General features: G+C 36.3%; 1 protein-coding gene across 1 annotated transcript in view; it reads right to left on the bottom strand.

The window, feature by feature from the left end:
• The window catches only part of KIF5B (kinesin family member 5B), a 33498-nt gene extending 10103 nt beyond the window's left edge, over positions 1-23395 (bottom strand). The window contains exons 1-20 of the mRNA XM_009275236.1: positions 23360-23395; positions 19128-19299; positions 17389-17462; positions 16835-16939; positions 16374-16422; positions 16002-16057; positions 15811-15898; positions 14157-14281; positions 12317-12421; positions 11738-11883; positions 9715-9863; positions 8163-8356; positions 7298-7366; positions 5967-6173; positions 3882-4025; positions 3077-3265; positions 2101-2218; positions 1693-1754; positions 1496-1605; positions 1212-1313 (exon numbers count right to left, since the gene is read on the bottom strand). Of these exons, the coding sequence (XP_009273511.1) occupies positions 1212-1313; positions 1496-1605; positions 1693-1754; positions 2101-2218; positions 3077-3265; positions 3882-4025; positions 5967-6173; positions 7298-7366; positions 8163-8356; positions 9715-9863; positions 11738-11883; positions 12317-12421; positions 14157-14281; positions 15811-15898; positions 16002-16057; positions 16374-16422; positions 16835-16939; positions 17389-17462; positions 19128-19299; positions 23360-23395 (2300 nt within the window). The remainder of the gene's footprint in view (positions 1-1211; positions 1314-1495; positions 1606-1692; positions 1755-2100; positions 2219-3076; positions 3266-3881; positions 4026-5966; positions 6174-7297; positions 7367-8162; positions 8357-9714; positions 9864-11737; positions 11884-12316; positions 12422-14156; positions 14282-15810; positions 15899-16001; positions 16058-16373; positions 16423-16834; positions 16940-17388; positions 17463-19127; positions 19300-23359) is intronic.
• Positions 23396-27931: the final 4536 nt, after the last annotated feature.

The following is a 27931-nucleotide window of genomic DNA, read 5'->3' as shown; positions in this document are numbered from 1 at the left end:
AAAAAAAAAAAAAAAAAAAAAAAAAAAAAAAAGTAAAATGTGAATAGTCTGCACTGTTTCTGGCCTGTCATTTGCCACAAACATTTATGACATACAATGGAAAATAACTGGATTCAAAAAGGCTGGGGGAGGACGCAGAATACCAAACTAATTCTTAATGTTTCTTTGCAAGTCATTGAAGAGGAAAGTTTCTAATATAGCAAGTGCCTTTAAGGGATCAATGCTATATATAGTTTAGCCTGCAAATTGAAATAAGAAGCAATAATGTGGTATGTATATAAAATCTTACAAGACAAGAAAACCTACTGTAACTAATGTAACTTTTGTAATCATTGTGGCATATAAATAAATCAGAATAAGATGGATTCACAAGACCAGAGTACTGTTAAAATTTTAGTCAGTTAAACCACCATTGTATTTCACAATAAGGCTAAAAGAAAAAAGAAAAAAGTGTTGCTTATTGGTTACCAGTAGAGACCAATCAGGTCCCTCTGATTATTTCAAATTCTATGACAAAATCCTGAAAGCCACTGTGTGTTTTTAAACATGGCGAAAAAGCATGCACTTTTGAAAAAATATTTTAAGTATAATGTAGTTTTAACTTCTGTAAAGATAAATTTATATATGCCAGAAAGGGGTTGCTACTGATACTCTAAGAAACATTTCCAGGAGATTTTGGTTAGATTTCTAGAAGTTCAGAACTGTTTTTCAGCTTGACCCTTGCACACTTACCTGAAAGCAGAATTCAATGCTAATTTTTGCATTAACTTTTCAGTCTCTAATTCACTAATACACTGTATTTAGTCACTCAATGAAGTATGCAGCTGTTTAATCTCAAGAATAAGCCAGTTAGAACCACCTAACTAGTTAAATCACACAAGAACCAAAAAAGAGTTAGGGAACTCTTACAAGCCTCTTCCAGTCTTGGAGCATGCAATACTTAGCTGCAAATTGAAAAGTTAATTACTCCAACCTATAGCGTATTAACAAAGAAAAAGTTGTGGCCTTCATATCTTTCAACATTTTACTTCCAATTTTAAATATTAAGGTAGTGCAAAGGTTTTAAAAAAAGTTAAGTTCAAGAAGGCTCTGGAGCATCTCTCTTTAATAAGCATATCATACAGTGAGAGCCACTTCATCATATTAGATCACTAGTTTTTAAAATATAAGTGTTCCCCCACACGTTTGCTTTATGCGTGACTGTCACTTACGTAAGTTCATGCAGTTTTCTACTTTTTTCCTGATCAGTCGCTTTCAACTTCTCATGCTCAACTCTAAGGCGTTCCTGTTCAAGCATCATCTTCTGGTTTTGGCTGAACACAGAAAGTAAATATTACATCAACTGAACCTGTCAGACACCACATTCAGTAAAGCAACACAAGTTAGAAAGACACTGCTTGAGGAAACCCTTGCCACTTCCTTCCCACCATACTGTGCTCTGTACTCACACAGTCCAGAGACATTTGGCACTAACAAAATAATGACAATTACTTACTCCTGAAGTTCAGTGATAAGTTTCTCCTTTGCATCAACTTCATCTCTTAGGCTACTGATTTGTTTCTGATGCGTCTCACGATGACTCTGAATTTGCTGTTCCACAGCTTGCTATTAGAAAAAACAGTATGTATTATATGCTTTAAGAAGCTGCCATACTTCACTTTGTTTTTAAAAAAAACAATGAAATTAACTTACCTTGACTTCATTTGCAGTTTGAACCTTATTTAAGTGCTCTTTCTCCATCTCATGGACTTTTTCTAGTAGGGATAGAGGACAGAAAAGAAAACACATTTCAGCCAGGTAACTAGGCGATCACAGAGAAGATGGTGTTAATTCCCCCCTCCTTCCCCAACACCTTAACATTTGGAAAAAGACCCCTCCCACCACAAAGATCAATTAAATCAGTAACATCTTTAATTTAATCCTATCCATAGCAGTTCTTTCAAACATGCTTTCCCATTGACTAATTCTACATGTTCAGTAGCATAAAGCCATTCTATAGCTCTGCCCTTCAATCTAAATAGAACAGAACGATTTCCTATTTATCGCTATATACTTAAAATGATGGTGGTGGTGGGTGAGGTGTAGGGAGGCAATTCCTACCCTGTGCTCGGAGCTGAACTAATTCTTCATTAAGGGAATCCACAGATTCTTCCAGTTGCCTTTTTTTCTGTTCCACATTCTGAAGATATTCAGTCAATGACTTGATCTTGGCTTCATGCTTGGAGAATGGAAAGATTAATTTACTTTGGAACTAGGTACCACAGAATTACATCTGTATAAACAGTTTATACTTATTTTTAAACAAGTAACCTGATCTCAAAACAAAAATGGTGCCAACTAAACTCTAAGAATACTATGATTACTAAAGTAGATCTGTAATGTAGCCTGTAAGACAATGTCTTTATTCTGGATTGGAATGAAATACATTTTTGGCTAGAAGAGATGTTTTGAATGTTAAATACTATCAGAGGCAAGAGAGTCCCACTGTATTTAGAAGATTGCACTGAAATATGCATCTCCTGATTTAAAAAAAGATGACCATCTGTATGTAAAAGAAAATATAGAAAAACTAAATCGTAGATCACAACTTTCAGAGTTTTAGAAGTCACATTACTGATCTTTTCTAACAATCGCATTAAAATGGCTTTTCTTACATTAGAAGTAAATTTAACCTGCTATGGAAGCCTACTGAAATCTTACCATGCTATTGCTACCTCTCCCACTTCCAACTTGCTGCATTAGTAGGCAGAGTGCTCACTAGCCACTGCTTCTGTAAGACTTGTATTTGTAAAGGATTCTGTGATGGAGAACATATGGACCCTAGTATTTAATACAAATGCTACAAAAGCATTATCAGGCTACAGACATATTGCAGAAGTTCTGATATCCTGTCACACAATTACTCAGAAGCAGTCAAACTGAAAAGAGTATTGAGGATACAGCTGAGTCTTGTGGCTGTTCGATCACAATGTACTTTGTTAGGTGTGAAGAAGAAATTGCAACTTCCCCCCCCCCCCCAAGCAGGTTAATAAATTCAAAAGAACATTTAAGGAGTACAGTGTAAAGAAACATTTACCTGTGAGATACGGAGCTGGCAGGCAGCCAACTCCTTTTCATTTTCTTCCATTTTCTTATTGCTTTCTGCTTGTGTACCTTCTAACTGTTTGCAACGTTTCACCATTGTTTTTACTTCTGATTTCATTTTACTAATGTACAGTCTCGCAACTGTGAATTCTTCATCTATCATGCCAGTTCCCTCAGGCTGCTGAAAAGTGTGGAATGACGCATTTAGAAAGCTCAGATAATGAAACAGAATTAAAGATGAGCTGGAGCACACATCCGCCACCTCGACTGATAATCAGAGCATTACACACCGAAATGTAACTTTTAAGTTTTCTGACTGATTATTTAGAAGTTTGCACAAAGGTAATGAGTCACTTGAAGAGGGAAATACAGTTCACTATAGATTTCTAACACTGCTCACATTCTTGTCCTACAGTGATCTTTTAAATTTATCTTTTATTTCAGTTCCTCATTCAATTTTTAATAAGTAACATCTTGATTGCCACTGTAGGTCAGCATAAGATTTCCAAGATGATGCTGTTGATTATGAACATTTCATATGGCAGTTTAACAGTATGAATGAAAACACTACTTCAGAAAAAAATCATACCTGCTCTTCCTTGTCTTTGCATAATCAAATTCTGTTTGGGACCTGATAAGTCACAGCATAAGCAAGGGATAAGCTTATGCCCAAATTATTAATATACATGAGGCTTCCTACGGTGGTTATTTTTACTGTACTAAGAAAACTGACCCCACCTATCCACAATGTACATGTGTAATACATGGCATTAAAAATTGCACTTACTAATTCTTACCTTGACATCATTATTTCCTACTGCGATTCCTATCTCTGCAAGATCTTTTAGTAAGGAGGCCATCATCTCTGTCGCTCGTTTCTTCTGATGGTTGGTCATTTCTTTGAGTTTCTGAAGCTCCGCATCTATACTGGCTAGAGTGACCTACAGTAAAAGAAGTTACACTTTAACAAACAAAACTCACTCTTGTTTTTAGAACTAGTTTCATATTACTTATTTAAATACAGCAACATGTGGTTGCCTACTGAAATGTCCCATTTTTATATCTAAAACCAGATTGGTATCAACCTGTGTGAATACACCATACAGTAAAAATTTAGGAGTCCTCGAGTGACAGTATTTCTTCTGAAAGAAATGTAAGTACTGGGGACAGAGGCCTTCAGCTCACAAAACATAATCTTACAACTCTGCAACAAAATTCACATCAACATTGTTAAACAGCATTCAGAGTTATATACAGTTAAATATTGCAGAGGACTGCATTTATAGGAAAAACGTACACGGACAAGTCGAACACTTTTCACCATATTTTAGTAAAGGAAAATAATTTCATCTTTACCTGCAGAGCTCTTAACTCTTTCCTACTTGCAAATCAAAAAATGGCACGCAGTTCCGAAAGTTCATAAGCACTACACTTACTCTAGAGCAGTTTTTCAGCTAGTTTGAGCTGCTGTGGTTGTAACGGCTGCAGCTCAGCAGCTTGCATACTCAGAAGTTGTCTGCTCTTTGTTCTCCAGTTTTAAAAAAATGCCGGAAGTTTTACAGCAGGAAAGTTTCAGCCAGTGATACCAAAGGATGGTTACTGCATAGGTTAGCTGTGACAGACTGAGAACACTGAAATGACTTAATTTTACTACATCTCAGAACAGTTGTTGCTTTCTCGTGGATTAAGTTATTCATGACACTCAATGGACATTAGTTATAATATCTAGAATCACTTGATTATCTATAAACTAATTAAAAACAACAAAGCAAACAAACAAAAACAAACCCAGAAGAAACAAACCACACACTTCAGAATCATACACACATACAGCTAGCCTATTCCACCAAAGTTTAAATGCTGCTCATAATAGGAAGACCAGAGATCATTTGACTTATATCACTTTAAGGTCAGCTGAAAGTTACCAATAAAGACTACTCAGCTCAGAATACTCAGAAGTTAAAAGAGAGGTTTCATGATCTTGTGAACATCATTTAATCATTTTAATACCAGTGTTCTATCTAGTCAAATCTTACTGAAAATTGAAAGCCACATCCACTAGAAGACCCAGACCCACTCAATTTTCATCTTCAAGAACAGAGAAGATTGAGACTTGCACCATCACATATTCTGTCTGCAATGCCAGTAAACAAGCTGATCTTTTCCAGTACTTAGAATTTTAGGATAGTGGGTAGAGTATTAACTGTTTAAAACTGATTGAAGTCTGCCAAATAATTGGCTACCAAAACTGTCAGTCAATTCAGAAACTATGCAGGTATGTGAGGAGGCATATGGTACTCATCCTGTGGGACTGATGCTGCATCTGTATTTTAACCAGGGCCACCTTTTGGAATATGTCCTCAGTGTTCAGGACTACCCCTTTCAGAAAGTAAAATCAACTGCCTATTTTTGAAGGCATCAGGATAAGTTATATTTTAAATGCCTTAAATACAGCATGCAAATACACATTCCTTTCAAGAAAAGCTGTAGCATGCTCACTGCAATTTCAAGATTGGAAGGAGCAGATTCTTAAGTGAGGATTACCTCAACTGCACCAGAAAGACAAACAAAACTGAGTCAGATCACCAGCATATAATGAAAGTGTTAACTTCTGATATCTAGGATTTCTCTGAATACTCTTCAGGTAGTAAAATGCCATAGGTACTAAAAAGATGAGAGCTATCAAGGTCAATATTCACTGTGCATTTTTCTGAAGCTTAGTGGTTTAAGAAAATCATCCTTTGCTAAAACTAAAAAAGTTTAGCCTTAAGCTCCCATTTTCCCTTGTGAAAAACCTGTAAATGACTTCAAGCAAGAAACACAGGTAAGGCAAGAAAAGTTACATTGAAGACTGTCAGTAATTTCTTATCCCAGTTTCATACCGATTTTTGATTGAGTTCATCACTAAGCAGTTCATATTCCTTTGCCTTATCTTCTACTTCCTGAGACTTCTGATCATAATTGACAGCTAATTCTTCAAGGGCTTGTAGCACCTCTTTCACTTCCTCTTTAGAGGCATCATTTTCAGCCTGAAGGCGATTCAACTCTGCTTGCAGGTTGTCTTGGTCCCGTCTGGTTGATGCTAGAAGCTGCAACATTGATAAGAGATTTATTTAAAATTGCAACAACAAATAGTCATCACAAAAATTCCATATATAAGTTGAATCTTATTAATGCTTTTAGCTACTACAATAGCTTATATCTACATTTTTAGTGTCTAGCATCATGCAATAAGGATGCCAAGGACAGGTACAGTGAGACTATAATAACTAAATTTATCATCTATATCCATAGTTCCTTAACTTTTAAAGTATTTTCAAAATGGAAGTGATTACAAATCAAGACACATAAGGACAGCAACTGGAAACGCACATGGAATATGCAAGTTCTCAAAAAAGCCACTGTACACTATTCATGAGTCTGAAATTGTCAACAGGCTAGGGGCTAAACTTCTAGCATTTTAACACTGTTAGCTGCCGAAGAATAACTAGACAAAGTGAACAGTTGCTATAAAGAGGCAGATTTCTTATTTAAATAAGATTAAACAGTAGCTCCAACTTCCTGAGTCCTTGACCCATTTCCTTCTTGCCATGTACACAAAGATTATTATTTTTTTAATCTTTGTGCTATATAGAACTATTTTCTCTAATATCTTGGCTAAATGAAATTAACAATTTCATTATTAATAGGTATTTTCCCCATTTAATTAAGTTGCATCACTGGCAACATGTGCATACAAATAATTTGACTATTCTAGCAAGTATGGTCTGAAGTAACACATAGATACTTCCTTTTTCATTATGGGCCATTAGATTTCTCTCCTCCCCCTTCTCTCTCTGTACAGCAACTGACCAAAAGTAAACCTTAAAACAGATTTCTAACAGTAAATCAAGGTATCTTCAGTTTTGACAAACTGCTAACTTTGCATGGGGAAAACAGCTGCCAATGTCTTTCCATAAAATATTTAAATTCCTTCAATCTTCATGGATAGTTAAGGTTCAAGTAAACTGGTTTAAGTTTAGCCATTAGCGCAGTGTAAGTGGGGGGAATGAATAGGCAGAGCATTTAGATAAGGAATAGAAGAGAACTATTGTACAGGAGTAAGCTGCCATTCTACTCCTTGGTCATAAACTGTGACCTATTCAGAACATCTCAGATTTCTTTAAAGGAAAGACAAACAAAAATAGAATAAAGATGCAAGAGTGAAACTCACCTCTTCCTGGTCCAACATTTGTGTTTTCAGTTTTTCTACTAGTTGGCTCTGCTGATTAATTTCTTCATCCTGCAATCGAGGTAAGACTGTGTTCAATAAACTGACAAATACCACTCAGGAAAAATAATCTAAGAGACAGCAGATATTAGACATCTAACTTTTTCATATTCTGAGAAATTATACAAATGAACGCAATAAAAGTAAAAAAATAATCCTTTTGATTTCACTGGCTGATCCATTAGGCTCTTAACCTGGCATGTACCTGTAAAACACCATGCTTCAAAGACAAAACTCTTACACCTGTGCTTTTGCAAGTCTTCTCCAAGTTGTTCTAACTTCCAAGAAACAATTAAGATTTTTCCTCTCCAAATGTAGCACTACTGCTTAAATTTAAAATTATGTTCAAATAAATTATGCATAACATGGAAGGAAAACATTGCTGTCTTCAAATTACTCATTTCCCTGCTTTCTCATTATTTTCCTTCTTCTGGTACAGTATTATTCCAAACAATCAGCTAGGAATGTTCTACACCCAGAAAGTAGAAATACCGTTCAAGATTCTCATTAATTTTTCCTTCCTAACTTTCATTTTATCTTGTTTTCTATGTACTGATACTTTAGTTTTCAGGACATTTTTTTTAGTAGTTTCAGCAAAGGAGGGAGAGCAACTAAGAAAGGATGCTCACTTAGCATCAGATGAGGCAATTTTGATTTCTCTTAATCAGAGCTTCAGAATTAGAGTATGCACTCCCAGCAAATATTTAAGCAAGCTGTACTAACAAAAGATGACTGGCAAATTAAATATTACATAATATAGTTCAAGATATATTTCCAAGAGGTCTTACATTAAATAAGAATGGCATACCTTGTCATCCAGTTGTTTGTATAGTTTGGCAATTTCTTCCTCACATTTTCTTCTCTCAGCATCAGTGAAATTGCCGGTAACTCCAATTGTGGTAGCTGGTTTATCATTAATAACAGTAATATCCTTGTCCACTGCAAAAGCTTCTAAGTTGGCCTTCTCCTTGTCAAACTGTTCATCAACTGGTACAGTCTCCCCTTAAAGAAAAGAATATACTTAGTTTTAGTATAGTCAGCCATGAAGTATCTTCCACAAACCTAGCCTTGAGAAGTATTGCATACTCCCTGCTAACAGTACTGCTCCTCTGTTAATAAACAATCAAGTTCACATGATTACACGGTAAAAAAAAAATGACCACTAGATCATCCAGGCTATCTCCTGCTTACCACAGAACATTGTATTTCACCCAGTTACTCTGCTATGAGCTCCAAATCTCATATCAAACTGTATCTTCTAGAAAGGCACCTAACTTGCCCTGAAGACAGAAAATCCTTTCTTTTCCCTTGGCAGTCTGTTTTGCTAGGTAGCCATATTTACTTTGAAATTGCTTTGCTTCTTATTTAAAATATTTGTTCAGTTACACTTTTATCCTTTTATGTTCATTAAGCCTTTTCTGATGAGAACACTTTACTAACTTCGCATAGAAAAAACACCACACGCGCTAATCAAGGCACTTCTCTGGTAAGCAAAACTAAATTCCTTAGCACCTTATTACAAAACATTTTATGCAGTCCTTGGATGATATGGGCTCTTTCCAACGCTCCAGTATCTTGTGTCAATATTCTGGAAGAACTATACTTAACATTTCAGGTGCGGCCTCATACCATCTCTATAAAAGATTTAAAAAAAAAAAAAGCACATCCCACTAAACTTACTTGAATGAGCCCATTCTTCTCAGATTTACATCAGGATGTGGTGCAGTTGTCTACAAGATTGCAAAATCGTCTTCTGTAGCTACCAAACTCCAGAATACACCTGTAAGTATGACCTATGTTCCTCCTTTCCTGAATTTAAGGCTTCATATTTAACTTGCATTTGGCCAGACACTTCAACAGATAAGTCGCCAATTATTCAGGAAGAAAAGATGGGCACACATTCTGTACTGTCAGCGATTTTGGGTTTTGGGTGGTTTTTTTGCCTATTAACGTGTTTGAATTTTAAATGAAGGTAAGATCTTGTAATATTGATTTGAATTAGAAAACCAAACCAGAGGAAATTTTACTCAGTTTCTGCATTTAGAATTAGTATCATTTTTTCTTCCCCAAAATAAAATGTTTAGAATGTATGTAAGTCTAGTTCTGTAGTAAACTAAGTGTTGAAGAACCTAATACCAATATACTTCCAGACATTTTTGCCATTATGTGATTATTAGAAGTTGTTCCAGTTGCAATACAGTGAAAAATATGAAGTTCCAATATCAACTTATTATCCTAGCTTTAATATTCCTACTACTGTCTTGCATAGTGGTCTTAGTTGTTTTTGGTATCCTAAATACTAATTCAGTGTTTATCATCTTGCCTAAAGTTTGCAGAACAAAAATATAATTGCTTCTCACCATTCCGCCATCTGTTGAGTTCATTTTCCAGCCACTGTATGGTGTTACGCAGAGTCTTGTTTTTCTCTTTTTCCTTCTCATACTTTTTCTTCCATTGTTCTGCAGTGAGCTCCACGTTGACGCAGACTGTGTTCTTAATGGTCTTCGCTCTACATAGAAAGAGCAAAAAGCTTTGAAACTTTTCTTTTTTAAAGAAAAGAATTAAAAGCTCTTAAATAAAACTTCTACACGTCACTGGTAAAAGTGTAAACAATTCCCACCTCTTCCAAATGCTTATTTCTACTCCCTGCCAACTTAGTGTTCTTCCAATTGGATTGATACAACTGTTAATGGACGGAGCAATACAATAAACTTTGGAAAGGCTAAAAATATCAAGCTGGTTGAGTTGGAAAAATTCAGCTGCATACCTTCACCTGAAAGAATTCGAGTCAGGACAGCGCACAGATTTGAACAAAGGGTAGCATTCACCACACCTAGCAAACATTTCTCCAGTGGAGATCATAATACTTTGAGGGTGTAAACCATCAAGCTTACTTAAGAAACAGCCCATTTCAACCTAAAAATCCAGTTGTTGGATCTCCGTTAACCAAAAAGGTGTAAGAGCTATAAAGTTCAGATTAATTGTCTTCATTCAGTCAGGCGAATCTCATCTGAACACATTAGCTTTGGAGATGAAACTACAGGCCTAATAATACATCTTCATGAAGTTAATGTACAGTTTTTACTTTAGTGCCGTTCCTCACTTACCTCAGTAATTCTTCTGTATAGTCTCCTACTACCAAATACCTCCTGCCCTCTCCTCTCCCCCCCGCCCAAAGAGAACAGGAAAAAAGTTTAATGGTAGTTAGAAATTTCCCCCCCCATATTATGACTCATATAAGCATCTTTCTGCAAAGTCTTATTGGGACTGATTACTACCAAAAGGCACATGATTTCCTACTAAGTTATGTAATATTTATCTAGCTTTCAGTTACTACAGCTGAGGGTTTCAGCGTAAATTTAATACCTCTAGAAGGTTGAATTAATATACCAGACTAATTATGGTAGATGAGATAGAAGCATACTCTATTAACTCCTGAAGAAGTCAAGAGCATGAGGCAGTGAAACTACAGAGCAACAGCTGGAAGACGCTTCGCAATAGCTCATTCAAGCAATAAAGAGGAAAGGAAAGGACCTCCTAGATTCTAAAAGGAGACCAAAAAACCCCACTGTTGCAGAATGCAGCAATTACTCCACGCCCACTAACTACCCATATTCTGCCAGGTTTTTAAGAAGTTCTGAAGTAATCTAGTCTCCTTTCCGTAATAAAAATCTTCTCTGAGAAGACCAGTGGAAAACTATCTTGCTGAACTAAAGTGGAAGAGGTATGATAACATAGAAGACCAGATGAACTAAGTGAAATGCTGACAGCTTTTGTAATGTGCTCCAGAATATGAAGCGATTAGATCTAGTGGTCAGGAACTGGAGTATTATGATGAAGCATTAATAGTAGAGTGGCAAAGAAGAGATACCTAACAAAATACCAAATTTGAAATGGGTACTTATAAATTCAATTACAAGTGAGACAGGAATTTAGAAGTATTAACTCAAATGTTACTGGAATGCTAGATACAGTAAACAGACCAGAAGATGTAATTCAGCACACTGTCAAAGAAAGGTTGGCAGAGGACAGGCTCTCCCAGCACATAAAGAATTCAACTTAACAGGGGAAAACTCATTCCTCCCTCCTTCCACTTAAAAAAAAAGTATTAATTACCCTCCAAGTCTATACATTAAGTTGCATTTTGAACCAAACTATACGCTGTCTTCCTGTAAATACACAGTCTTCAGGATCCTGCCCAGTTTAAGGATTTTTATATAGATAAGGTAGATCACAACACTTCGCCACGTACGCACTGAAGAATTACAGAAAGTAAACATTCTAGTTAGTTTGGTTCAGGAATCTTAGTGGAATAACTTACTTATTTCTCATTCTGCATTTACTTCCGAGCATAGTAAGAGCAAAATATAGTCATTTACTCACCTTTGGCCGAACAGAAGAGTAGATTTCGTTTCAGATTCATTGTATGAAGACGGAGAACAGCAAATAACAATAGTGGTTCTGCAATTACCCCCTAGTGAATCTTGAAGGATTCTGGTCATTTTGCTATCACGATATGGAACATAAGTCTATCAAGAAAATGGTTAAACAAATCAGTCACGGTTTTTCAGATATATTATTTAGTTTGTTGAAATAAGAGCTATGCTTTTGCTAGGTATAACTTCATTAGAAAAACATTAAATTCTACTTTAATTCATAAAACATAAGACTGAACACGCATGGGGTGACATAAAATTGTACTCCTATGTTTGGTAACGTCTAGAGCACAAGAAAACTGTCAGTAAGACGCTTAGGTCCCTCAACATTAAACGTAACTTTATTAATCATCAGTGTCAATACAGTACAAGAATAATGGCCACTTGCAATGCACTGATGCAACTGGATTAGTTTAAAAGACTCCATGCATATCACAGAGATCAGTAAAGAATTTCTGCATAATATCATGTTCAGAGATGCAAGCCTTTAACCCTGACGTATAAAAATATAAAAGAGAACACTTACACTGCTTTCAGCCAAAGCTGAGATGACATTTCCAAGAGCAGACAAAGACTTGTTGATGTTCTTAGCTTCATCTAGCACAGCACCTTCTGCTCCAGTTTTACTAACCTAAACAATATTTCAGTAAATTACTAAACGCATCTTCAAAAAAAAAAACCACCCTCCACATTTAACATAAAACTTGAGTAAATTTTCCCACTTCTAAGTCAGTCTCCCTGACTTTACGAGGTACTCGTAAGCAAGTTGGATTAGAATAAGCAAGCTCCTCCTCAGACTCCTTCCCTGATTCACCATCAGTTTTTCATTCAAAACTCAGTGTTTGAAGATGTTTGATTTTTTAAACTGAAGTGAATATTTTCCCTGCAAAGTACGCCTTTTCATAGAAGATAAATGCATAGTTAAAAACTTTTACCAAACAACATCAAAAATTGTTTGAAGTTTGTCAAAAGGTTTGAATTCCTTAAAGTAAAAGGAAATAAGCGTTATGAATAATTTACAATATCAAAGCAACCAAGAGTTAGAACTTTGTCTTAATAAGAAGGTCTACATAGTTTGTAGAGATGGTCATCTTTCAAACAAAACAAAAAACAATAAAACAAACAAACAACAACCAAAAAACAAAGAAAACTCCAAAACAACAAAAAAACCCAAACAAAAACCGAACAAACCACACACTACCACTCTCCCCCCACCACACACACACCCCCAGAAAAACAGAGCAGAGAGTCTATATTAGCAAGAATTTGTGAGAACAGATTTTAGAGGCTGGATCTGACCTACAAGAGTGCTCTAGGAACTTAAGTAGATATCAGCAGAAATGTGAAAAAAAAAAAAAAAAACAAACCCACACCTCTACCCTGACACCATTCTATTTACCTTAGCTCTTCTGCCTCAAGGGCTGAATTTGACTTACAGTTCTATAACCCTCCCTTTACTATTTTTCTCACCAAGCTGTGATCATGACTACAACTAAGCAGTTCTGTTTGCCTATGTTTAAACCAACCCAAGACAAGGCACCAAAAAAAACCTCATGTACTTCAAAAATACTGGGAGAAGTGCGAAAGCAAAGTTTGAAATGAACAGTGAAAGGAACAAAACTACAGAGAAAGGAGACCCACAACCCAGCCTTTTTCTTTAACTTTGTTCTCACTTTAATGCTTCATTTCATTTTCATTAAAGAAAAAAGAAAAAAAAAAGACCACTACTAAGAAACACGTTTCAGAATAAACACAGGATCAGAGACAACAATAAGGCCATAGAACAATGACATGAGGAAAGACAATAGCAAGCATAAAGGACTGAAAAAGATGGGGATTACCCCAGAAGCAAAGATGAAAAGAACATAAATCCAGCTCTTAAAAGGCTAAATTACTGTCTATAAGTGATACAGAATAAGCAAAATGGTATACACTTCCTTCCCTGCTTTAATCCATTGACACAGGAAAGCAAGCTGTCATTTTAAACAATTAATCAGAATTTCAAATTAAGAAACTTGGTACCACTAAATAAGAAAATTCAGATATTTCACATCCATAAAACTCTTTATTCCAGTACCTGACTACCTAACGCACCTGTACACTTTTTTGCTCTCACCGATACTGAACTCTAGCCTATTTCCCCACCCTATTCCGTATTTACAAACACTTACTGCAGAAATGCAGATCAGCTTAAAGAGGTAGTATCTAATAGCCAACCCAGACTAGGACTCAGAAACCACATTTCAAAGTCACAATTAAACACTTCAGAGATGACAACTGAACAATCAGTATTACATTAATGTAAAATATTTGATTGTAAAGAATAACCAGAGTTTTTCAGAGCAGAAAAAGAAATTTAGAATTACCTTTTCACTACCTGCCAAGTCCACAAGGTAAAGTTTTCCACTTAGTTTCTGTTCTGTTTGAGTATTCTCTTGTTTTACATTAATAAGAAAAATACTATGACTTCGGGAGCTGTGTTCATTCATATCTATAATCCAAAATACATAAATTGTCAAAAATATTTGTACAACCAAACTAACTTAACAAAATAGTATCTTCCCACAGTGAAGCGACAGATCTAAAGCTAATGAAACTGTATGGAGTAATCTCTCAATGACAATAAAACTAGAGGCAGCAAAACCAATAGTATCATCTAATTGAGTAACAAAGATCCAGTCTCCCTGGGGTTCTATTAATACCATATAAGCTCACTGACAAGATTTGCTAGCCTGTCAACTATGGATTTCACACATTTAATTTACTTTATTAGAACAGAAAGCACGTTTACATTCCGATACCAGAACGTTTTGGTGGGTTTTGGGGGGGTGGGGTAGTGTTGGTTTGGGGTTTTTTTTAGATTTACAATGTATCATACTTTATCCTTTTGTGAAAATTTGAACTAGATGGCCATAACCTTTCACCCCTTTCTGGTTTAAATACCTACTGCACTGCTCCCTCTGCTGTGAAACAAGATTTGCTGAATTTAAAGAATGGTTTTAATTCATTAACAAAATTCAAGGCGACTGCGACCTGAATGAGACTATCTGCCTATTTCTTCTTCCTTTTAACCATAAATCCCTCACAGGCCTAAAAGGACCAGCTTATTGATGCCACAGAAGCAGCTCAACATAAGATAATATCCTTTTATCCAAATTTCTGCTATTTCTCCATTACTTAGTCTAGTCCCCACTTCAGAACCTTACTACCTAGGAGCAATGAAATGGAAGTGCAGGACTGAGTCATTCCTTAAAAGGAACATCGTATTTTTATTTTCGACCCTCAACCAAAGAAATGAGAAGAAAAACCTTTTTTCTTTCCTTAATGACTGTATATTCTTTCTTTTCCTGAATAAAGAACTAGACACAGGAAGACTGTGAAACTCACCCTCAAACGGGCTCTCAAAGATTTCTGACAGTCACTTCAGTTGCTAAGAACTGAAGTATTATTTTTGCATGCACCTCAACTTCCCTTGTCTTTTTTTTTTTTTAACCCTCTATCACTTCCTAATCCTGCTTCTTGTGGGAATTCGGAGACCTCTGACACACCTCCTTGCAACTCGGCTGCATGCCACAGGCCAAAAAGCTTGGGACATCGGGATGCTGCTTAAATCTGCAGCATGTCTGAATATATATTCTGACCAGCTTTTCTTAGAATATGCAACAGAATGGCCAAACTGTAGACGAGCCACAGTGCCTTACTTATAGATTCATAGGTTAATTGAAACAAATGCCACAAACTGCAATTTTGCACGATTCCTAACGCAAAACTACACCTTTTTCTCCAATGATTCAGAGTTCCTCACTGATCACTTACTCTCTCCTTTCAATCCAACTCTAACAACATCTAACAAGAAATGAATTTAAATACTTGTTTCTGAAAGACATGCTGAAACTGCTTATGCTACACCCTTTCAAAAACCTGAATTATTTAGCTCACTATTTTTGTCTTCCCTACTTTTTAAGGCATACCAGAAGCAAATCGATAACATGCTAAAAGGAGACAAAAGATAATACTTACTTGTAACTGCTACATGTCGGTTTGATTTTCCTTCATCTATAGTATCCATAACTTCTTCTGGACTACATACAAAACGCTCTGTGCAACCCTTTAAAAAAAAAAAAGACAAAAAACCACCACACCAACAAGCCAGAAGTAAATGGCGTACACTAGAGGAGTGAAAGATGAAAACATATCAGATTGATGCTTACCTTTACGTAGGGAACTCTATTTTTGTCCTCATGAACAGAAAGATTGGTCTTTGAAACTGGAAGAGAAAAAGTTATAAAGCTAAAGTATATATGATTTCTTTGCAAAATGAATGAGCTGTGTACAACGCACGTCCGAGTCATAGATGTTATTTCTCAGCAACACTTTATAAAAAATTTAATATACATTAAACAAACACTACTGCAGCTTTAGTATTATTCTATAGATTAGCTCCATACTTTCTTATTTTGATGTATCCTTATCATTTATAGGTTATTAGCATACTGCATACCTATCTTAGTATCATGTTTGTTTTTTTATATCTCTCTCCAGAACAATTTATTTTCTATGTTCAGTATAAATAAACGGCTTACCATCCAAAAGGTCCCTTATTTTATCCAAGTATATTTCAAAATATGACACCTAGAAGTGGGAAGGGGAATAAAGATATAGCATCAGAAAGTAAAAATGCTTTGCTTTTTAATCAGAAGGATTCAGCATGATTATTATGACCTCCCCCATAATACCACATCTAACTCAAGTCCTTAAGGCTGAACTAAAATACACCTTTAAGAAGAAACTATTTTGATCAAAAGCTTCAAGCACTATCAGCACTGCCATAGGTTACCAGGGTAGCTACCATCAATGTTTAATGGAAACAAGATTAAAGCGTTAACGTAATTCTTCTTTAAGAAGAGTCAGTTACTTCAGAAATAACTTACGTTTAGATTTTCCAAGTTACAGGCATTTGAAACAGATAGAGAATGTCCATTTAACCATAAACTACTTCCAGTTTCAATATAGATTAAATAAGTAACAATGAAGAAAAGTTTACCTTAATATGAAACTCAAGATTCTCATCCATAGAGTAAATATAATTAAAAATATCTTGCACTATTCTTGGAATAATACCCATTCCATCCGGGTCGTGAAGCTTCCCCTTATTAGGAAAAGATACAATAAAATGAAACATTCATACTGAATCCAACATCACAAACAGTATCCAAAGGCAAAACAAACAGTTAACAGACAAATTAGTTTTAAAATGCTGACTGGTATGATGGTCAAAGTCTTGACCATCCATTTAGGCCCAGCATTTGCCAGGAGTGAAAAGAACAATCTCAGAAATCTCCCAAACTATTAAAAGTGAAAATGTACTCTTAACATTATTCTTGTGTTTCTCATCCTGCTACTGAGGGCTGAAAAATACAGTAATTGCTATTGTCAGTCCTAAAAAAACCATTTTGGGTATCAAAATGTTGCAATGGAAAGAAAATTAAAATTGCAAGATGAAAACAAGCAGACATCTTATTTCTAGAAAGATAAGACTATTGTGATGAAAAGAGATGACAGTGACATTAAAAGGAAAATTATTTTAAGATTTCTTACTTCCATAGTGTGTGTCTTTCCAGATGATGTCTGCCCATAAGCAAATATTGTACCATTGTATCCCTCAAGTACATCTAAAGGGAGAGAGTATATCCATTAAGGTTCATTTCCTTCTTCTAAAGGAAAGTCAAATGAAATAGAATGCAAGCAGGCAGTTCCTAAAATGTTCAGCAAGTTAAATGATTCAATGTTTGGGAACTCTGTACTAGAGTTGGGGGGAGGGAGGGTGTTCCTCCCTACCCCTTTTAATGCATTCAGTCACCACTGACTGCATTTTAGAAGTTTACTGTATTAGAAACATCTGTTCCTTCAACCAGAAAAATCAGGGCTTCAGAGTCAGGAACAAAAAGGAAATCAATACAACTGCCAGGTTGAACAGATAGTCTTTGATAACTCAGAAGAAACCACCATACAGGAGAAGGCTATAGTATTTTCTGCCTTCAGGAAAGTTTAATCATCCAATTGTGAAGAGAATGGGCCATGCCGTAAGTTTCAAGCATCTTACTCTTTGGCCATAAGCTTGTATTTCAAATTATGAATGAACCAACCCAAAGTTTTAGATTGATGGGTGAAGGACTGGCGGGTTGGTTTGTTTACAAGTCAGTTACTGCAGAATCACAACCTGCAAGCAAACTTTTGTTTTCGAAAAACAAGCATGAGATACTCCAAATGGAGAGAAGTCTTTTCCATAATCCATCTGTACCACCACTGGAGCTCATTTGCCACATGATGTAGCACAGCCTAGAAATGCTGCACAGAGAAACAGAGATCAGATTTTTCTACGGAGGAAAGGGGCAGCATTACAATTCTTAAGTAACTCCAATTTTTAAGGAGCAAACTTCTGATCTAATCCTGATAACTTCTGATCTAATCCTGATTACTATTTAACTTATTAAAGGGTTAAATACTTGCAGCAGCATGGATTTTCCACAGCAGTTCACTTTTCTAATGATCAAAACAACCCTACATTTACCCAATCTTCTCGTCACTAACAGTTGATATTTCAGAGCAAAGCTTTGTTAAAGTTGTTTTGAAAGTTGTGTCAATTAGAACTTATTACTGATCTCAAGAAATTAATCAATTTTATTTTCAGGAAACTAATTGCTTACTACGACAACTTAGTGTGGTATAACGTTCTTTGTGATAAGACTTGATTTTCTGAAGTTACTAGGCCAATTCTGACAATTCGAGTTTGGAGCAACTGTACACCGTGACATGCACAGCAATAACTCATGTTTAAACTTTTAATTGTGAAGCTAAAAATCACATTCAGAAAAATCCCCCTTAAACTGTGTATAAAATAAACAAGCTTAGAAAATATCTATAGCATACACATGATTTCACAAGTTTCTTTTCTTCTTATATTCCTCCAAACTAAAGCAATTGTAGGATGTTTTCACGAATAAATTTGAAGGAAAAAAAAAGAGAAACTATTCATTAGAGTTATTTTGATTAATTTCTGACAAATTGTTTTAAACAATCTTTTGCAGAGAACTGCAAAAAAACCAAAACATGACATGTAAATGTTATCAAACATTGCAGTTGACTGAAACAGCAGGTTAAGCATTGACATAATTTATCAGCTCAACTACAGGATGATTTTATACTGCTATGATCCATGTTGCCTTTATTAAACATTCAGAAGGTAAAAGGGAACAACAGAAGTATCAGTTTTCAACATTGAAATCCACACGAATATGAGACTTTTCCTTATGGTTAAAGTTGCTGTTCCACCTTACCTTTGACAATCTTTTTAGCACAATCATTGTATACTTGTTCCTGCGATGTGTTTGACTGGAATACACGGTCAAATATATATGGCTTGGACTGGGGAGGTGGAAAAAAAAAAAAAGACACAGAAGAGGTATTAAAAAACCAGATAGTGGAAGTAGAACTGCAGGGTGTTTGTTCCTGTAGTTTAGAAGTAGCCTATACTGTCTCAACCCAATCTTTTATTTTAAGCACTTGAAGACTGCAGCAAAGAAATCAGCTTATATAGTATTGCCTAAATCTTCACATGCTTGCCTACAAGTAAGGCCTTGAATTAAATATATTTGGTTTCCAAGTGCAAGCTAAACAGTTCTCCAAAACTACTCTGCTACACGACCTCAATTTACTTGATTTACAAGGTAAACCAATGCCTAGTCTGTACATCTGAGAACCCCTTATTCTCTTCTACTCTGGTAGCAGATTTACTCTGGTAAACCCACATTATTAAAAACAGCTTATACCACATCACACAGAATATCTGTCTTGGTAATATTTGTTGCAAATCTCAAAACAAAAAGAAACATTCAGATCACCTATAGTCAGCACAAGAACTGTTTTCCTATACATGATATCCTTAAAATAAAGCTCCATAAGAAGAAGGAAAAGGCCACTTTGGAGGAAGGGAACCTTTCACAGAAGACTCATTTTGGAAGACACTGTAAGAGGAAGCTCTGACACAGCTTTTTGAAAGGAATGTTGGCTTTTGCTTTGTTTTAAAGAAGAGATTTTCATAACGCAGTTCTAAGCAGCTGACAATCCATTAGGATATGAACTATTATGCTCATCTTATGAAGTTCAAACTTTTGTAGCATTTTCAGAGCTTGATTTAGTAGGTAGCCAAGCAGACAGGCAAGGTTACAAGGGACCTAGGTCAGTTAACAGTTGCAGTGAGTTTAGCAACGGTAAGTGCTCCATTTTGCCTAAATTTAATTCATTATCATCCTCCCCCAAGGATATTCTGGAACTGCCTCCCTGGCAAAGAAACAAGTAAAGCTTCCATCTCTCACCCACCCACCACATTCCCTTCCCCAGCCTGACCTTCCATTTGTCTTTTAATAACATCTAGCATAACACCAAACAAAGCTTTTTAGATTCAACACATATCTGTCTGCTGAGAGGGCTTGAAATCAGGTGGATGAGCTCCCTCTTGGAAAAAATAATTACAGCATTCACTGTGTAAATACACTCAAGAAACCACAAGACTCAATAAGCAGAAACTATCCCCAAGGTGCTGAAGTTTGTCAGAACTCTTGTTTCACAGCAGGGAAATCACAAGCCTTCTCGATTACTCATTTTAGCTTCAAATACACCTCAAATTCTTATGTTCTACAGGCAGAATTGAGGCCATTACATACACCAGAAGACAAACAACTAAAGTTCAAGTAACCCTGAGGTAAGAAAACAAAGACTGAGAACACATTACATAAAAAGCTAAGTCACTGTAGAAAAGATAACACTAGCTATACATTTTCTGTCTCACTAGCAGCTGTAGTTTCAAAAAGCCTCCAACTTCACAAATATCAATCAGCTACACTACACACTGCAAGTCATCTACATCACAAAACATTAATCAGATCTGTTTCATGCTCAAGTTCTTCTGCATATTTGTATGCACTGAAATAATACCATTTTGAAGGATCGTATTTACCATTACACATTGGAAAAATATAGTGAGAAGAGTTATAGCGTCCAACATCACTGCAAACAATCTGTGCATTAGTAATTTGTGTGTTTGTACTTGTAAGATTTAAACTCTTCTCCAAATTACTGCTCCAGAAAATATATAGATTACAATTATTCCAATTAAATTGATTGTAGAAGAATTAGGGAAAGTTCCTGGATTTGATCTTCTGACAGCGTATGCAGCAACTATTAACAATACTCACTATTTCTCACAGATCCGAACATATCTGCTCTTTGTGGTTCCCAATAAAGCATGACAAGTATGAGAACAGAAAAGTACATTAGAATGCAAACGTTATTTTGCATAGCATATGTGTTTGAATGTATACACATACATTATTATGTATTTATATATTACTACAGAATATTTCTGGTGCCAAATAGGAGATTTTATTTACCTCAGAGAAATCCAACTTAAAAATCAAGCCTAGTTTCTGGTACAGGAAGATACCATGTTTAGAATGAACTGTAGGCACAACCTGCACTAGACTGCAACCATCCTGCAATCTACAGGTATTTGGCAGGAGGTTCTGAAAAAGCTTTCCTCCTCTAAATTTTTAAACAGCGTTTAGAGGGGTTTGGGTTTTGTTTTGGTTTTTTTTTTTTTTTTTTTTAATGCTTCTGCCAAGCAAAGGTTGACTGAATTGAACTATTCTTCTTCATCTAAGTTAAAGGAAAATTATGTTTACTAATTTGAGAGTAATCCGTAGACACAGAATACTTTTAGACTATCTACTCTCCAATTACCATTCAAATGCCTTCATAAGAGAACAGAGCCAGATTACAGTATCTCATATAATTACAGTCTCTTTTGTTTTACAAAATGTTAATATAAAGAACAGCACGTATGATGAATGCCACGGTCTAGTAAGAACAGAAAACCAAGCTACAAAGACTTCACTCGGACAGTAATGCCTTTAAATCTTGTTTATTTATACAGTGAAAGCTGCTAGGCACATGACAAATTCTAATTTCCCTCAAGTTAACAACTGCTACCAACACACGCACAAAATTTAATAATTGTGACAAAAAAAAAATCATTACAAGGGGTCCTGTTTATACCACTTTGCACCTGCAAGGGATAGGGAAGTGACAAGTGGAATATTTGTTTACATGTCCTCAGTATTATAGGTTCCTAGATGAAGCCACGATACAACTTCAAAGCACTCAAAAATCCACTTACATAACTCCCTCCCCTCCCAGGTTGCAGCACATTTATCACACCTATTAAAACCCACATTAGAGGCATGTCCCTGCTCCATCATTACTGAATCAATACCTAACCAAGTAGGTTTAGCCAAGCAGGTTCCAGGATAATTGTGTTTTAAGAATACAATTTACTCCCACTCATACGGTTTCACATCTTTGACATCTGCAATGCTATGTCTTATCACTTCTCTTTACAGTCTACTTTCTGCTGTAAACAAAGCTAAAACAGTATTACACAGATTACCCTGCCCTAGAAAGCCTCCTCATTACCTTTAAGAGATTAATCAAGAAAGATTAAAGTGTGAGATATTTTTTCTATACCAGATGCCTTTTCTTCCAAGTAGTAAACAATCAGATATTATGATAGAACTGAAAACACAAAAGGTCCAAGCAACATTACCACATGGTGTCCATAACAGTGGTAGTAGCAGTTACACTACCATGCTATGATGCTGCTTTGACATACTCCAGAAATTTTCAGCAAATACTACTCAAATCCTAATAAAAATTTAAAACATACAACCTATAAGCAACACAAAACATCAAGCAATATCAAGCAAACAAGCAGAGCTTCTGATTTCCTCTCTCCAAATAGAGAGAATTCAACATTTACTTTTACTCCTTGCCTAGCATTTGTTCTGTCAGTAATCAACTACAAGACAACTTCAGCTCCTGTAGTTGCTTGTACTGAAGGGATGTGGTCCCACTGCAAAAACTTTGCAAGCACTCTCACAGCCCTCAAAAAAGTACATCTGCCAACATGATTTAGTGGTAGTTAAAGGGAATCTTAAAGTGTTTAAGTACACAGTTCCACAGTTAACTTAAAAACTAGTCACCAGTTATCCTTATATAAAAGGATGCTCAGCCCCTCTAAATTCTACAAGATTTGGAGCACACGTGAGAGTTCGTTAGAAAAGTTAGTTTTTCTCAGTACCTTCAATGAGGACTACACAAAAATCTGTGATCACAACTAGACTGAAATCTTACCTTAAAAGTCCTAGAAATACTTAAGGTTATCTCCACAGAAATAATTCAAAATACCTTTCATTTTCGCATTGTAACTTTCTGTAAACTACAGAACTGGTTACTCATAACACTACCTTAGTTCACCTTATTTTCTGTGCATTAGTATCTGAAGCAAAGTCAATAGTGAAACTTTACTTGAAAATCAGTGGCATATTTTTCTACCACAACATACCCAGATGCTCTTTACTGGTTTTTGCTAGAATGGACTGCTAGAGTAATATTATACCCACCCATGGTTAGCTTATTCTTGGTAAGAGGTTGAAGTAATAAGTAATGGGCTTACCTCCCCTTTAAGTTTCACATCGTTAATAAAGAACATTCTTCCCATCAGCACAAAATATGGTAAAGAAAAATCTCACACCGAACAATTTCTGGAAAGTATGATGTCAAATACCTGACTCAGTTCTTCCTATTACTAAGCTAAGGTATTGCTGCTTTGACACACCTAACAGAGTCCAACATTGCGAATGAGTGAAGAGGTACTGTTCCAAATTAATATTTTATTTTTAGGATAAGGAAAAAGAATTTTCTTCGTGTCCTAGCTCTATGCGTACAAAACTGCAGCCGACACAGAACAGTTAGTGGATCTCAGCGCTTTCTGCCCTATTTTTCTTATTTGTGTGCAAATACTGCAACTCAAGTACAGCAGTTATTTATTGTTCTCACAGAAGAACTAAATTGTGTTATTTTATTTTTAAAAAATTGTGACTTGAAACTCGATTTCCAGCATCAAAACAGAGAAAAATTTTGAAAGAAGAGTTTTAGCCAAGCTTTGCTTTAGTAAAGAGTTTCTTCTGAAGAGAAAAGTAAGCACTGCTGGCATAAAAACAGTCACTGAATTTCAGAACAACCACCAAATATGAGATGAGTGAGGTGTTTCTAGGCAAGTGGTACAGCAGCTGGGAGGTATAGCTCTCCCTTTACACATTACTGTAAGCTAGAATATCTGCTTTCCGTTAAATCATCGTACCAGTATAATCTGAAAAACTTCTCTATTATCCACCATTTCATGGAATGAAATAAAAATTAGAGAGTAACACTGAAAGAATATTATTGTTTCAGCTACAGATTGCAATTTCTGATTTATGTTTAAGTGGCACTGCAGACATTAAGCATTTTTATTTGTGTGTTTCTAATTAAACGGTGCTTTCCTTCATGCTAGCAAAATAATTTAAAAAAAAAAAGTTGTTTTATGAATGCACCTTGTTTCTTGCATTTATACGATCCGGCACAGCCTTTCTTTCAGCAACGCACACGAATTACATTTTCCTTTTAAATAATCTGCTACCAAAAGCTGCAGTAAAAGCAAGTGATATTCATTAATATCATTCTAACATAACTTAAACCTAGCTTTGCTATCATTTACTATCCAATACTAGTTTAAAAGGTAATGAAAAGGAAAGCTAAGTGCCTCAAGCTCTTCCCAGGATCACAGGGATTACATTTTACATACAAAAAAAAAAGTATTCTAAACAAATATGAAAATACAGGCAGGTAGCCATGGTTCTTTCTTAAAAGCCATAGAAATAAGGAATATACTATGATCATTACTAGAAACAGCTGGATGACAGAGGGATACTGCCCATTTCTGTGAATGCCCGTAACACCTCGCCACCTCAGCCATTTGACAGTACTGTTCTCAGGTTAGGCTTCAGTCCGAAATCCTCAAGCGTCACTGTATTCAGTAATCTATCTTACCTTTTGGACAACTGTAAGATGAGCAAGACTAGGTATAGAAATGTTTTTAAAAGAGAAGTATAGATATGTTATGCAGAACTATAAAGCTACTCAGTTGCAAGCAGTTTTGCATTTGAAAAAAATAAAGTACATAATCATATATATAAGCTTGCTATTCCTCCCTGTTTCATCTTACTCAAAAGCCTGAAATGCATGAGCAAATTGCTACCAATTTTTTTATATAGGCACATTTATGATGTTTAACATAAAAGCCATATACTCATAACAAGTCACCCTACTATCTGTTTTAACAAAACCTTTATGTTTACTTAACAGGAAGAGCCATTAGAAAAAAAATTAATAAAATATTAAAATGGAAAGAAGCCCCCTTTAATTAATAATTTAAAAGCTCTTTACTAGTTAAAAAAGTTTCATCCTGCGGAAGGACAACACTTTGAAACAGTCTGCTCTTTAAAACAGACCAACACCATGTGTCCCCTCAAATTGCTGTTAGACACTAGCTACAATTAAAACAAGTATTCTAACACAAATCAAAACAACTCACTTGTCCAGAAAGACAACCATGCCAGTAATTACATAGGCGCTAGGAAGAGAAGGGAGGATAGATAGCTCAGAGATGACAGTGGAGTCAAAGAAGGAGGAGGGTTTGGTTATAGCCACTGATTTCCCTCCCGACCCTCCTCCACAGAGGAGTCAAATCTGTAGTCTGGTATAAGCTCTGCTTCCACCATCTCCTAGTTTTCACCGCCTATCTACCATTACAGGCAACTCCCAAGTATTATTAAAGAAGCCTTCACTGTTTCAGAACAGACCCAGGCGCACACAGAAGATGCAAGTCCTTAAGGCAGCTGAGGAAAGCAGTTACAGAAAAAAAAAGTGGCTCAATTACTGTTCAACAGGCAGCCAATAGGACATGTAGCAATAAAGACAGAAATCAAACAGCTGAAAGTAACCAAACATACAGCTTATTGAGGAATGTTTTTAGAAACTGTTTCATGAGGACTGTTTCTGTTACTATCCTCCCTTGGGCAATTCTACAACACACATGCAAGAGATGGCTGGCTACAGCCTCAAGTTGGAAGGTTCATAACTTTGTAAAAACTTAGTCAGCTTGTTAAAAAAAAGTAAAAAACCCCACAAGTTATTGCCTCAACAGTTTTAGAGAATCAAGTCATAACTTTGAGAACATCAATCTTGTCATATATCCACCATTATAAGAACAAAATCACAGAATATCAATCCTTTATTAAGATTTTGTGAAACAGTACTCAAATAAATACTGTCACTGCTACTCAATCTAATAATTTTGGGGGACATTTTTCCCCCAAAGTCAGACACAGCAAGTCCTGGACCTAGGACCACTGAAGGATTTTTTGTTGTCATTTTTATCAATGCAGAAAACACCAAAGTACACTTGCAACACTAAATATTAACCCCGAGCAGAAAGCCCCACATGATCCCTCAAGAGCATGCCATCAGACTGTTCTGCTCATATATAGTACCACCTCAGCCCAATTTCCATTTTAGATATTTTTAAAGCATACTTAAAGAGTATTTAAACAACGTTAAGTTTTCTGTTCTCTTTAGACTAGAACTACTGAAAGAATACATGGAAAATTTATTTTTAAAAAGTCAGAAAATATCAAAGTTTCTAAACTTAATCATGGATTTTGAACAGAATGTGTAGTGTCACAATGAATGGGTATTCACTGATGGAAGTGAGATAATTTGTTCTAGTTATATTTTCCATTTTCCAGGCTTGGTTCCTTACTCTGAGGAGTTTACCTGTACAACCTCAGGAAGAAGAGATGTACTCCTTGATACTAATTTGCCAGCTGAAATAAGCCCAAATTACCTCATTTCACAAGCATGCTATCATTCTTGTAGCTCCAGACTCATGGAATTCCATATTTTATTGACAAATTCAGTTGAATATTAACAGACTAGAGCATTAGTATTTAGTAAGTCATTAAAAAAAGTATTTTATTAAATCGCCTCCGTCAACTTCAGATACTGCGCAAAAAAGCTATTATTGGTAGCCTCAAGAAACAGAACATAAAAACCAAAATTTGAAGAGAGATAATAACTGACATCTAAGTTACTTTCAGCAATGCAGAACCAGCACCGTCTCTAGAGAGAAAAGTATTTATATGAAAACAGAAATTAAAAGTTAGCAAAAATAAAACAAACATTGGGAACAGCGTGCTTGTACAATACTAACCAAATCAGGCAATAAACTACTGTACTTTAATTTTATATTCAAGTTCCACTTTGTAGCTAAATACGACACCCTACACAAAAAGGAAAGGATTATGTTTTCCACTGTAACATCCAGACTGTTTTATAACCGGCCTCATACTTTGCAAGGTGACTTCAGTTAAAATACATTTACAAACATGTAACAAGCCAAATGGTCTGTTTATTCCGATTTAAAAAACAAAAAACCAAAACCAGTTATCAGCCGAAGACTGATTTATAGATCACAAGCGCCAATGAACTGGAGCCTGCACCGTTGTTCTGCATTTTCGTCCCAAAAAACTCTCTGTAGACAATTACTTCGATGGTAGCTCCAATGCATGCATTTTGAGCACGTATTTAGCGGCCAAACTCATCACACTCGCCAAAACCAGGGACAGCCTAGCCGGGGGACACACTGCAGGACTCGCCTGCTACTCTCCACCTCGTAATTCAGGCGTTTTCCGCGGATACCCGAAGCGTGCCCTGTGGCTCGGGCTCGGCAATGAAGCCTCACGCTACGCCTCAAGTTGCAAGCCTTTCGCTAGAGCCTCTGTCAAAGGTTTCCTGACCTGCTATCCCCGACGTCCCTACAACCCAACGCCCGCTGCTCGGGGACCTCTGCCCCACCAGCTCCCTGCTCTTTGCCCGACCATGCCCACATCCAGACTAGCCGGCCCCGTCCACAGCTCTGCCTGCCCTCCTCCCCTTCCCCCCCCACCATCCCAAAAAGGCCGCCCCGCTTCCCGAGGCGCCCCCGCCCGCGGGCGCTTCCAAGCGCCACAGCCCTGCCCTCTCGCCTCACACCGCGCCCATCCCCGCGGTATCTGACCCCGCCGACCCCTGGCACCCCCTCCCTCCCGGTGCTTCTCCCGCCTTTCCCGTCCGGGGCGGCCCCTCACCGCCGTGGCCACCGTACCTC

This window comes from Aptenodytes forsteri, unplaced genomic scaffold (genome assembly GCF_000699145.1).
Source record: "Aptenodytes forsteri isolate BGI_AS27 unplaced genomic scaffold, ASM69914v1 Scaffold336, whole genome shotgun sequence".
NCBI lineage: Eukaryota > Metazoa > Chordata > Aves > Sphenisciformes > Spheniscidae > Aptenodytes > Aptenodytes forsteri.
Note: the sequence above shows the minus strand (reverse complement) of the source record. Positions and strands in the feature narration are given on the sequence as shown.